This window comes from Hypomesus nipponensis, chromosome 6 (assembly GCF_054491055.1).
Source record: "Hypomesus nipponensis isolate SF chromosome 6, ASM5449105v1, whole genome shotgun sequence".
NCBI classification, from domain to species: domain Eukaryota; kingdom Metazoa; phylum Chordata; class Actinopteri; order Osmeriformes; family Osmeridae; genus Hypomesus; species Hypomesus nipponensis.
In genome coordinates this window covers 11,101,828-11,115,355 of record NC_140366.1, presented here as the reverse complement: position 1 = coordinate 11,115,355, position 13,528 = coordinate 11,101,828, and the positions used below count along the sequence as shown (strand labels likewise).

The 13,528-nt window shown below is 49.3% G+C and overlaps 1 protein-coding gene across 1 annotated transcript in view; it reads right to left on the bottom strand.

The window, feature by feature from the left end:
- man1a1 (mannosidase, alpha, class 1A, member 1) overlaps positions 1 to 13,528 on the bottom strand; it is a 56,053-nt gene that overhangs the window by 3,085 nt on the left and 39,440 nt on the right. Inside the window, exons 5-8 of the mRNA XM_084700057.1 lie at positions 10,791 to 10,885; positions 2,644 to 2,767; positions 2,058 to 2,151; positions 79 to 194 (exon numbers count right to left, since the gene is read on the bottom strand). Of these exons, the coding sequence (XP_084556183.1) occupies positions 79 to 194; positions 2,058 to 2,151; positions 2,644 to 2,767; positions 10,791 to 10,885 (429 nt within the window). The remainder of the gene's footprint in view (positions 1 to 78; positions 195 to 2,057; positions 2,152 to 2,643; positions 2,768 to 10,790; positions 10,886 to 13,528) is intronic.

Below are 13,528 nucleotides of genomic sequence, written 5' to 3'. Positions count from 1 at the left end.
GGAAGTTGGATTATAGGTGTTTGTGTGTGTGTGTGTGTGTACATGCGTGTGTGTGTGTGTGTCTGTGCGTGTGTGTACCTGGAGAGAATCGTAGTAGAGCTTCTTGCCCTCCTCGTCAGTCTTGTCTGACATGAGCCAGGCCTTCAGCAGGTACTCATAGAAGCTGTCTCCTAGGCCTCCTACTGACACGTGGTCTGGAGGGGGAGGGAGGGGGGAGGGAGGGAGGGGGGAGGGAGGGAGGGGGGAGGGAGGGAGGGAGGGGGGGGGGGAGGGGGGAGGGAGGGAGGGAGGGGGGGAGGGAAGGATGGAGGGGGGGAGGGAGGGGGGAGGGAGGGACGGTGGGTGGGTGGAAGAGAGACAGAGCGTAAAACAGTGACATTAAGTATTGACATGTGACCTATTGATCCAGGTGTCAGCCTGCATACTCAGACTGCTGTTCAGACACACACACTGATGCACCCATATGCACAAACACTCAGTACCAGACATGCTTATACAGTAGACATGCTTATACAGTAGACCCACACTGCTACACACTAGACATCAGGTTGGTTCTAAAGTTCCACCTCCTCCAGGTGTGTGTGCGCCTGTGTGTGCACAGTGTTTCAGAGTGTTTGTGTAAGATCGTGTTTGTTAGGTTTATAATGACTTAATTACGTAATTGCTATTATGTTTTATTGGCAACATGAACTTTCATAGATAGAGAGACTGTATGAGAAAAAGAGAGACGATGTGTGTGTGTGTGAGAGAGAGAGAGAGAGAGAGAGAGAGAGAGAGAGAGAGAGAGAGAGAGAGAGAGAGAGAGAGAGAGAGAGAGAGAGAGAGAGAGAGAGAGAGAGAGAGAGAGAGAGAGAGAGAGAGAGAGAGAGAGAGAGAGAGAGAGAGAGAGAGAGAGAGAGAGAGGAGCTCAGGGTGGGGTCACAGAAGGGGGACCTGCTCAGGGTCTTGCCTGATTGCCAAAACTGTAAAACATTACAGTTATTGTGTTAGTGTGTGTTTGTGTGTGACTCAGGTCTCCTCTGGGAGTCAACGACATTAACCTAGACACATCAGCCTGCCAACCTTTCAGTCTGACTGGATGGGAGAGATGTCCGTTATGTCTATAGGCCGTGTGATTGGCAGCTTGACAGAGGAAGTGACATTCAGAGTAGTCCTGGGGGACAAGAAGGAAGTGTGCATTTGTGTTCCTGTCTTCTTCACAGGGGTACTGAGTGAACACACACACACACACACACACACAGTGTTATCCCAGAGAGGGAACAAATAGCTCCTCAGAGTGCTGTGTCATTGTGCACAGTCAGCCATGACCTGGGGTCATCAACAGAGTGGTGTGTGTGTTGTGTAAGTTTGTGAGTGTGCGTTTGTTCTATACGGGCACAGATCATACGGAATACCTAAACAAACACCAACAACCAGGTCTGATAATAATAAATGACCGCAGGCTGCGCATTCAGTGTGCGTATGTCTCTAGTACAGAGGGAAGTGTTTGTGCATATGTTTGACCTCTTAGCAGAGTGGAGACTTGCATACAAATTGAAGAGGGATACCATTGGAGCTGCTGTCTACTGACACACGCACACACACACACACGTGATCAAACTCTCACTAGACTCGACTGACCTGATCCCTCCCTCCCTCCCTCCCTCCCTCCCTCCCTCCCTCCCTCCCTCCCTCCCTCCCTCCCTCCCTCCCTCCCTCCCTCCCTCCCTCCCTCCCTCCCTCCCTCCCTCCCTCCCTCCCTCCCTCCCTCCCTCCCTCCCTCCCTCCCTCCCTCCCTCCCTCCCTCCCTCCCTCCCTCCCTCCCTCCCTCCCTCCCTCCCTCCCTCCATAATACATGGTGAGTGTGAGAGCAGGGCCATGTTCGGCTGAGCACAGGAGAGTGTCCCCTGCTGCTAATGGCTTCATAATTACACGTTACAGACAGGCAGGCAGGCAGGCAGGCAGGCAGACAGACATGGGGAGGCACAGAGGCGGGGTGACGAGAGGGAAGAGGGGTGAGTAGGGGGGAGGAAGGAGAGGGATACAGGGGTGAGGGGGAGGGGTGAGTCAGGACTTACGCTGGCCCCACTGGCCACTGTTGGGGTTTAGGTAGTTGGGGTACAGGCCCTGGGGCTTGTCCAGACGGTTCAGAACCTTCCTGATGTTCATCACCTGGAGAGAGTGAGAGACAGGAGACAGAGAAAGGAAGAGAGAGTGCGTGAGAGTGAGAAATAGAGAGAGGAATTTGTCAGCAGCCTGACAGAGACATAATTTTCCTTCACCCACACACTACTGTACATTCAGAAGACTGAAGCAGGAGGGAGGAGGAGGAGGTGGAGGAAGAGGGGAAGGAGGAGCCCGAAAGTGCTCAGTTCCACTTAAATGGACTGCAGATGAGATGGCTGGAGGAGGAGGGAAGGACAGAGAGATGGAAAGAGAGATAAAACAGACGGGGAGGGAGCAAGACTGAAAGGCTCACGCGCACACACACACGCAATGCAACCAGTTCCTAAATGACAAGGTTCAACAATGAGCGAGTGATCATGATCACTTGGCTCTGCCTGGTAACAATTTACCACAGAGAGAGGACTACATGTTCATGACACCTGTAATGATCACCCCCTCCTCTCCCCCCGGCACACACACACACACAGCCCCACTCACCTTCTGGGCAAACTCAGGGTTGCCAGACAGCTTGCTGAGGTGCATGAACTCCAGGTGCAGGGTCCCATACTCTGCCAGAATACTGCTGCCTCCGGACGCCCACGGCCAGTTCCTCCCTATACCACTGGGGGGGGGGGGGGGAGGCAGTAGGCCGGGGGGAGATGGGAGGACAGACAGGAAAACAAACACCGTCATTATCTTTTCTTCGATCGTCTTTTGTACAACTAATCTCTAACCATTAACAGCTAACTGTCTCTCTCTGTGTGTGTGTGTGTGTGTGTGTGTGCATGGCCTTGACTCATTATAGGGGCTGATAGGAAGATAAACAGCTGGTTGCTAGGGTGACCTTTCTTATATGCCAGGTTCATGGTTGTCATTGACACATGGTATGCCAACACACACTTCCACATACTTCCACACAAAAACACACATAAACTAACACATACGGACACACAAAACCCCCCTTTTTTTACCATAACAGACCTTCAGGCAGGAGGTGTGTGAGCGTGTGTGTTTGTGAGTCTTCGGCAATGTGTATTCATGAGCTTCTTACCACCAGTGTCATCACTCCCCCTCTCTCTCTCTCTCTCTCTCTCTCACACACACACACACACACACACACACAGAAAAGGCTTCTTGATGGCCCTCAGGAGCATAGGATGAGAGGGAAGGCGATGAGGAGGAGAGTTAGAGAAAAGGCTCTTCATAGATGTTGTAACTCTTTTGAGACTTGGGTTGATATAACAACCCCCTTTCCTGAAAAATCCTCCTTTTTTTCCCTACTCATCCCTCTACCCCCCCCATCTCTCTCCCCCCATGCATCCTCCTCTACTCATCTTCCTCATCACAATGAGCCAAAACAATTTGTTTTCGATTTCACAGCTGATTACATCATGCCTCCTGAATTGAAGAGAAGCCCACTGAAGAGAGCGAGGAAAAGAGAGAGAGAGAGAGCCAGAGTGGAGGAGGGGAGGGGGAGGAGGAGAAAGGCCTGCGTTGGGCTTCTTGCCTACTGTTAGTTTCTCTACGCCTCTTCCTCCATCTCTTTCATCCCTCTCACCCCAGGCGAGGAGGAGATGGATAGATATGTTGTTAGAGGCATAATTACATTCTTTAAATCATGGCTGCCTGGTCCTTGGGGCTGGAGAGGTGTGTGTGCCTATGTGTGTGTGTGTGCCTATGTGTGTGTGCCTATGTGTGTGTGCCTATGTGTGTGTGTGTGCCTATGTGTGTGTGTGTGCCTATGTGTGTGTGTGTGTGTGTGTGTCTATGTGTTTGTGTGTGCGTGTCTATGCGTGTTTGTGAGTGTGCCTGTGTGGGTTTGTGAGTGTGTTCAAGTGTGTGCACGTTGTGATGTGTGTTTGTGCTCAGGTGTGTAAATGTGTCCAAGTGTGTAAAAGGGTTAATGTGTCCAAGTGTGTAAAAGGGTCAATGTGTCCAAGTGTGTAAAAGGGTCAATGTGTCCAGGTGTGTAAAAGGGTCAATGTGTCCAGGTGTGTGCATGAGGCACCCTCAGGGTGAGTTCTCTACAGCAGGCTGTACATCTCTTACCCTGGTCCTAACACTCTCCAGCCACTGGAACATCTCTTACCCTGGTCCTAACACTCTCCAGCCACTGGAACATCTCTTACCCTGGTCCTAACACTCTCCAGCCACTGGGACATCTCTTACCCTGGTCCTAACACTCTCCAGCCACTGGGACATCTCTTACCCTGGTCCTAACACTCTCCAGCCACTGGGACATCTCTTACCCTGGTCCTAACACTCTCCAGCCACTGGAACATCTCTTACCCTGGTCCTAACACTCTCCAGCCACTGGGACATCTCTTACCCTGGTCCTAACACTCTTCAACGTACATCTTTCCCTCAGGTCCCAACACCCTCCTCCACCACCTTTCCCCTAGGTCCTAACCCTCTCCATCTAACATATCTGCCTGACTTGTTGCTCTTGTTGGTTAGTGGTAACTGATTTGAACTGTTGTATTCGCTGCGAAATATTCTATTTTAGTTCATCTTATTTTTTACTTTTGCTTGCTTTTCTACAGGTACACTTGCACTTAGCGATTCATGTTGTTTAATTGTAACTTGCTTAGCTACATGCTCTTATGGTTCTTCCCTTTGGCACTTATTTTTGGGTTGTTCACAATGTGTGCTTCTTGTTTTGGCTATCCGCAATGCTTTGGGGCTATCTTGTTGTTATTATCAGTGACCTATGCACTTTGTAAAGCTCTCTCTTGGAAGTCGCTTTGGATAAAAGCATCCGCCAAATGAATACATGTAAATGTAAAGTCTGTGAGTTCTGTGTTTGAGACGGAGTCCTCGTCACTTCATGGTGACTGAACTGCCATGAACTGGCCAGGAGCTCCGGTGAACCCAGTTTCATTTATTTTTAAGATTTATTTTACCAATGATGTCTCTGAGGGTACGCTTCAGGACTGATTTGCTTCATGATCACGACGCATTGAAGAATCTCTCAGACCACCTGACCTCTAAAGTGTCAGCAACACTAAAGTCTATTTTGCTGAGTCACTGTCCCATTGTAAGCTAGACAATACCAAGGATACACTTTAGTCTAGTTTGAAAGTAAGAGAGATGAAGGGAGATGGGGAAGGAGGGAGGCATCGAGGGAGGGATGGAAGGAAGGAGAGAGGGAAGAGAGGGAGGGGTTGAGGGAAAGAGGGGAGAGATGGAGGTCCTTGAGTGAAGAGGAGAGACAGCAATCAACAGCAACACTCTCCTGTTCCACTTCCAGTTCTCAGGAACAGTGACCCACACAGGCCACAGTCACCACTGGTGTCCTCCCACACGCCATCAAACACGCACACGCCCCGTGTCCTGGCGGCCTCCCAGCCGACTCGACTCGCGTGTGCCATGCTCCCCACACGCATGTCGGCGGGGGCGACGAGCAGAGACGGGGCACGGTTGTCATGGCATCGATGGATCCTTCGCCCTCATCGTCCTCACAACTGTTTCTATTTTCTCAACATTTGCTTCGTGTTATCATCCATCTTGAGAGTTGTGGGAGGTGGGTGCTTAGGCTCTTGAGTACAGAGATGAGTATGATAACTTGGTTTCTTGGAACTAGAGTCACACCGTGTTCAATCCCGTAATTCTCTATTAAATAACACACACACACAAAACAAAAACACACACACCCACCCCAACCAACATACCCACACACACACACACCTACACAGACACTCCCCTCTGGTAGGAATAATAGCTGGAGATTAAAGTCGCAGCAGTGTATTGTGATGACATTAGGATCTCTATCCCCTGGAGGGAGAGATCATCATTTGCATGACAATCAGCCATCACACGGCAGCAGAGTGAGCTTCTATAGGGAGCACAGTGTCGCTCAGCGCTGTCATGGAGCTCCGGTAAACGCCGTTCACTCACCGACTGAAAATTGGCCAATTACGTAAAACAGTGAATAACGTCTAAAGCTTAGACCCCTGGTGCCTTGTGGGTGATAGTCAACGATGGGACCACATTTGCTAACGTTTCATTATATTAAGCAGCATTCTATTAGATTTGCCTACCACTGGTAGATGCTGCTTCTGATGGAGTTCATCTGTGTAGTTCACTTTCCCACACAGCAGCATCTCTAGAGGTGTGTGTGTGCTTCTAGCTTCATCCAGTCAGAAAGATAGAATGAATCAATTTGTCTGGGGCTAAGGTTGAGGCCAGAACCGTTTTCGCAAGAGTTTGTGTTTGTTGAGGGGCGGGGCAATAGACCAAATGAGTTTGCGGTGCTTACGGTGATGCCTGGCACTAGCTGGAACGTGTGTTCTGGTGTTTAAGTTATTTCCTTTTTCCGTGTCCTTCTCCTCTAATCTTCTCTCTCTTTCTTTCTCTCGTTTTTCTCTTGCAAACACACACACACACACACACAAACGCACAACTGCATGCTCAACAACAAGAGTCTCTCTCTCACACACACACACACACACACACACACACACACACACACACACACACACACACACTTTCACAAATATACAAGTGTGTGCCCTGACCAGACTCCTTGCCCCAGCCATCTTCCCATTTAATTGAACTGGGCAGGTTAAGTCAAGTCAAACTGCTGTCAGGCTTGGGCAGGAGGCAGAATGTGATTTGGGAATCCTTTATCTGGCTTAGGGTGCTAATACGAGGATAGGAAGTGTGTGTGGTGGGAAGGGGGGCGGAGGGGGACAGGAGGGGTGCGGGCCAGAGATAAGAACCAGGGAAGGACTACGGAATAAATATGCTGGGGTGTCAGAGAGAACAGGTTGAGGGAGAGAGAAGAGAGAAAGAAGGAAGGAGAGGAAGGACAAAGAGGGTGGGGGACACTGCAGTATTCACACGGTCATGGATGAGTGAAAATGGGGGGGGGAAGAAGAAGAGAGGAGGAGAAAAGGAGAGAAAGACAGCTTAAGGAGGATAGGGAAGAAGACAGACAGAAGAAGAGAGGGAGACTACTTTCTCTTCGGAGCCTCACTAGCCACCTGTTCTGGATATTATAGATTCCACACCTCCATCCATCCATCCATTCATTCATCCCTCCATAAGTCTCCTCTCATCCCTCCATGCTCCTACAAGGCTCCTCGGAGAGAGGTCTCCCTCTCTAGGGAGAAGAAGAGGGGAGGAGGGGGGAGAAAGACTCTTGATTAATCTTTTCACCACTTCAGAGAGAGAGAAAATCCTGTGAACTTTTTCAAACATGGTCCGTCTGTCCCCAGAGACAATCTGGGGAGCGCTGAGGAACACCATGACACACTTTTAGAGGGGGGGAGGGGGAGAAAAGAAGAGGTTCTGGGGAGAGGAGCAAGGAGAGGAGAGGGGGATGAAGAGAGTATGAGGAGATGATGAGGAGAGGAGGGGAATGAGGAGAGGATGAAGAGAGGAAGGGGAAGAGGAAGGGATGAGGATAGGATGAGAAGAGGAGGGGGATGGGGAAAGGATAAGGAGAGGATAAGGAGAGGAGGGGGATGAGGAAAGGATAAGGAGAGGATGAGGAAAGGAGGGGGATGAGGAGAGGAGGGGCATGAGGAAAGGATGAGGAGGGGGATGAGGAGAGGATGAGGAAAGTAGGGGGATGAGGAGAGGATGAGGAGAGGATGAGAAGAGTTAGGGAGGTTGAGAGGAGGAGAAAGGCCAGGGCTCTGAGAGATGAGCTTGGAGACCTGGTAAAGAGCTGTGGTGAGCTTCACTCCCACAGGTCACACACACACACACATACACTCCCTGTCTCTCAAGCTGTTGACTACTAAATCAGCAAAACTTTCACTACAACAAAGAAGAAACACCCCTATATAGATACCATTTCATATGTGAGAATATTAATCATTATTCCTGCATTTAAAAGGATACTCACTTAAACGGTTCAGACTCTCAATGATTATGCTTTGAAGTTACTTCAAGAAGAAAAACAAAGACACTTATTACAAGTTTCTTCAAGCAGAATTAAAAAGTGTTTTCCTTTTCAGATGAAGTAATACATTCCTTGTAGAACCACTATTTTGTAGTTTAGTCTCTTTGATGGGGATTTCATGAAGTTTAAGCTTTTTAGAGGACAACATCTATGTATTTTGCAAACTCTAATTAAATACTCCTATTCCTCTGATGTTCAATCTGTTTGATTTATAGTACTGTACTGTTTGTGTGTTTGTTTATGTGTGTGTGAGAGAAAGAGAGCGAGAGATAGACAAAACAGACCCTCAACAGAGTGTGACCGGGGGAACAGAAGCACACAGGGACCACAGGCAAGGCAGACACCTCCAGGAATCAATACAACATCACATCAAATCATGTTTCTCTCTCCCTTCTCAGGTTCCAACTGATCGACATGCAGCTGGTCATGTGAGCCAAACCGTGCGCTACTGATAACTAACGATCTGTGTTCAAACCTGCTTTCAGCACTCATCGATATCGTCATCATCTGCCCTGTCCTGTCTGCTGCTCCGCGAGAGCCGCTACGGAGCCCCTCAGGGGACAATAAAGCTTTCATCATGACACTCACACAGGAAGTGCTGTGGTCCAAAATGACATTGAATCCTGCATTGTTCACCGATCGATATGTTTTGGGACCGATCTGAGAGAGGAGGCGGGAGGCTGGTCTGGACACTAGGGGAGGGGTAGGGGGGGAGAGGAGTGCAAGGAAGAGGAGGTGCGGGCAAGAGATGGAGTGGTGGAGAGGGTGGAAGAGGAGGAAGTACATGAGGGGATGAAGAGAAAGTAAAGCAGGCCATAGGAATATATAGTCATGGCTGAAGAAAAAAAATGGAGAGAGAAAGAGACCGAAAGAGAGAGAGAGCGCTAAAGAGAGAGAGAGTATAATTGGAGCATGGTCCTCAGGGTGTCTCAGATCTGCTGGTCTGATCTGGGTCAAGGTTACAGCACTGCATTCAGAGGAGATCAATGCTGCTCCTCTTCCTACCTCTTGGACATGTTCTCCTCCTTCAGCTAACACACTCTCTAGATCTTCTATTTGTCTGATGTATAGTAGTACAGAGTAGTAGTCAGTTGTTAGAAGCAATGCCTTGGTCCCTCGCACCCCCAACTCCTCACCCTACAGACCCCCCCCCCAACCCTCCACCACCCACCAATCACCACCCCTAACCCAGATGTCTAAGTTATTAAACTAGGCGAACTAGAGTTAGACAGACAGAGAGAGAGATGCTTCTGGCTGTCAGGAAATGGGTTACATGGACCTGTGGGTAAGAGGGTGGGTGAACATTTAAAGTGGGACAAAGTGCACATAACAAAATAGCCCCTACTCTTAGACCTATTTCTTTCTTTCTTCCTTCCTTCCTTTCCTTGACCCCCTGCATGTTCAAAGAAGAGCCAGCCCTCCCTCCCTATGTGAAGGGTAGAGACAGCCAGTCAGACAAGACATGGCCCAGATTCAGTCCAGGTCAGAGAAGTGGCAGAGACACAGGGTCAGGGGTCAAGGGCTTACACAGCTGTCACCGGGATCACCACAACATTAACCTCTGTCAATGTGTGTGTGTGTGTTGCATATCTTGCAGGGGCAAATAGTTGTTTGAGAAGAGAGAGACACACACACACACACACACACTCTCTTTCTCTCTCTCAGCTGCATTCCCAGAGGAACTCATGGTAATGATGCATGTTGAAGAAAAATCATGTTTTCATTGCTCCATAAGCAGGAGGGATTAATCTGCCACGTACAGCCATCTCCATGACAACCAGGCTTTTAATTAATATCGGTCTGATGTCGGTGTGGTGTTGGGAGGATGAGGAGGGAGGATGAGGAGGGAGGAGGAAGAGGCCTTTCCATGCTTCATGGTGAGGAGGGGGAGAAGGAAGAAGTGGGAGTGAAAGAGGAATAAAGACACAGAGAAAGAGAGGTTGATTGATCTGTCTGTCTTTCGATCCCCCCCTCTATTTTACAGTAATCTCTCTGTTCAGGTTGCTTGGCTGGCCACTGATAACCATGGGGGATTTTCTATGTGTGTCTTTTTGTAGAACTGACCTCTATGGGTGTGTGTGTGTGTGTGTGTGTGTGTGTGCGTGCTTGAACAAGAAGTTCAGGGTCAGTCCAAGACTACTTGTCACTCTGAATCTGTAAGCTGGACCACACTCTCACTCTCCAGGGTACTGCTCTGCCCGCATGCACGCACACACACACACACACGTACGTACACACACACAAACATAGAGGTCAGGCCTGGACACACACACTCGTAGAGGTTGGCCCTGGGATACAAATACAAACACAACCACTCAGATACAGTGCCAGACAGTATTCTAGACGAGACTGTCTTTTATGGATCAACAAGTTGCTGTCAAATCACACTAGAGCTGACCTAACATGAGAAGAGAAGATAGGGAAGGAGACATGGGGAAGATAGGTGAGCAGAAGGGAGGGAGAGAGGGGAGGAAAAGGGAGGGGGAGAGGGGAGGAAAAGGGAGAGGGAGAGGGGAGGAGAAGGGAGAGGGAGAGGGGAGGAGAAGGGATAGGGAGAGGGGAGGAAAAGGGAGGGGGAGGAGGAGGAGTGGATAAAAGCAGAAGAGTCAAGGTGAGGAGGAGGAGAGGGGAGGGGAGGTGAAGAGAAAAGACGGGGGGGGAGGTAAGAGATGAGGAGAGGTAAGGAGAGACGGGCGAGGAGGAGAGGAGCGAGACCACATGAGGTGTCACTGACGTCTTGAGGTTGAGCAGAGCCCAGGGGATTCCTGTGGGAGTCCTGAAGGCCGGAAGCAGCTTCTCTCCAAGCTCCACAGCCTTCCTACGAAACACCTGCAGAGCGAGAGAGAGCGAGAGAGAGAGAGAGAGAGCGAGAGAGAGAGAGTGAGAGAGAGAAAGAGGTGTCAGGAAAACAATACGATCTGTTTTATTTTCACTCCTTGGTGGAGGAGGCAGCTCCCTGTGTGTTTGTGTGTGTGTGTGTGTCTGCTGCAGGCTGATAAGAAGCCAATCAGATAAAAGGAAGGTCCCATGCACTTGGATTTTAAACGCTTCTCTGCCTTTGTCCATCTACCTCTCTTTCTACCTCAATCCCATCATATCGCTTCCATTCCTCCCACTATCCCTCTCTTTCACCTTTCCTTACCCCTCTGTCCATTCCTCCCTCTATCTCTCTTCCTCCTTCCATCTATCCCCTAATCTCTATCATCCGTCAGACCTGCTCGGGAACACACGTAAATACAAACACACACAGTCAGTCAGACAGACCCACGAGCGTTACAGAACATCCTAGCAGCCTTGAGAGGATTTGTTTTATTGCCTCTATAGAATTGCCTCTATAGAATGACCCGAGGTCTCTATACAAACATACAAGTCAACTACCTGAGTAAAACAACACTGTTGTGTGTGTGTGTCCTGCACAGGTCTTCTTCTTGTTCAATGACACTTTCATGGGTTCACTCTGCTGGTCGCCATGGCAACCTATGTGGACAGTCTGGGTTAAGAAGACAATGTCACATCTGAGATAAATGCCGTTAATAAAGCTACACACTGGATAAAGAGTGGAGATGCACGTATGTTTTTGTGTTTTAGCGAGAGGGAGGGAAAGACAATAGATAAACTGTCCACAGTCATCAAACAAACTGTCAACAAGGTTTAATAACCAATCAAATGCACACACAAACAAACACACACACACACACAAACTGTGCTGCTGGCTGTTTGCCGTCTCTTGATATTAGTTAATATTGAGGAAGATAATCTCATTTCCCACTATGCTGATTTAGACGAGGATCCATCTTTGCTCCGCTGGGCTACATGGAGAGTGTGTGCCTGACATCTGTCAAGCCCACTCTCTCAAACACACACACACACACACACACGTACACACTGTAAGTAGCATAGCGATGCTAAGACTTCCAGGACCCATCAGGAAGGAGAGCTACAAGACGGAGTAGGGAGGAGAGGGAGGCAGAGAGGATGAAGGAGGGAAACAGAGCAAGAGGGTGGGGGGGGGGGGGGAGAGCGAGCGAGAGAGAGAGAGGAGACAGACAGGCAGGAAGAGAGGGTGGAGGAGGAGGGGGGGTTGGAAGGGGAGCATCTGACCCTGTATTCAGGGGGATGGGGGGAGGCGAGACAACTAAAAATGACTAGTTGATTCATTTGAAGCCCGTGGAAAAAGGGGCCCACTTGATTTGCCCTCCACAAAGACGTTCAGACCTACAGGGGAAAGGGAAGGTTTGTGTGTGTGTGGGTGCTTAGAATGTGTGCTCTGTGCCAACCGTTCTGTCAGACGGACAACCAACCAGCCGCTAGATAACAACTCTAGAGTATTGGACTGTGGTGTAAGATGGGGGGGTGGGATGTTAGGCAGCAGAAGACAGAAGAGGAAGAGAAGAGGGAAGGGGGGAGAGGCGGATTGAGAGAAGGGGAGAGAGAGAGGGAGGGGTAAGGGAGAGAGAGAGGGGCGAGGGGATGGGAGAGAGACAATAGAGGAGGGAGGGAGAGGGGGAGCTGGACAGCCACTAACTAAGATGAATGTTGGTTGTAGGCAAGGTTGACCAGGGGGAGACCCAGGAGAGCTAGCCCAGATCACAGCCCCATCTGGGGGGAGAGGCTCTGACAGGACCTGGCACCTCCTGGAAAAGTCTATCCAGTCCATTCCCCCAACTCTTCTCCCCCTCCCCTGTTCCCTCCCCCATTCCACACATCTCCAAATCCTGGACGGTTAGCAGAGACACCTGAGTGTGTAAGTGGGGTCTCCCAGTGCAACCAGCAGGGGCTACCTCTGTCCTGGAATGACTGGAGTTCTTTCTTAAAACATCCATTAGTAAAGCTCCATTATACAACTCTCCAACCTCCACTCCTTTAAACCCTAACACCACTAATGTGTGTGTGTGTGTGTGTGTGTGTGTATGTGTGTGCATATGTGCATGCATGCATGTGTGCATGTGTCTGTGTGTGTGGTGTCCCAAGTAGACAGAGGAAAGTGAAAGGGCACTTGAAGGCAATTACTGGACTCATTTGTGGGGGTTTATCTCCGAAGTGGCAGCCTGGCTCTGGCAGTGACAGACATCTCCTCCTGCTTCTCATCTGTCCTCTAACCTTCCTGCAGCTACTCATTACCAAGCATCAGAGAGAAGGACAGAGAGGGGCAGAAATGTAGAAAGAGACAGGGTGAGAAAAAGTATATATATATATATATATATATATATATATATATATATATATATACACATGTATATAGTATATATATTTTTTAATCTAAAAGAGAAAGACCACAGAAGCAAACTGATACACACACACACACATTGCCCATGCATCAAATAGGGTTTTAGGGCTTTGGTCAATAATGCTCTGTAGTCTGAAGAGAAAAAAGAGATCCCGCTTCGAACTTAGACTAAAGGAAAAGATGAGAGGAGAAGAGAGGAGAGGAGAAGAGAGGAGAGGAAAGGAGGGGAAATGATGGGGTAGGAG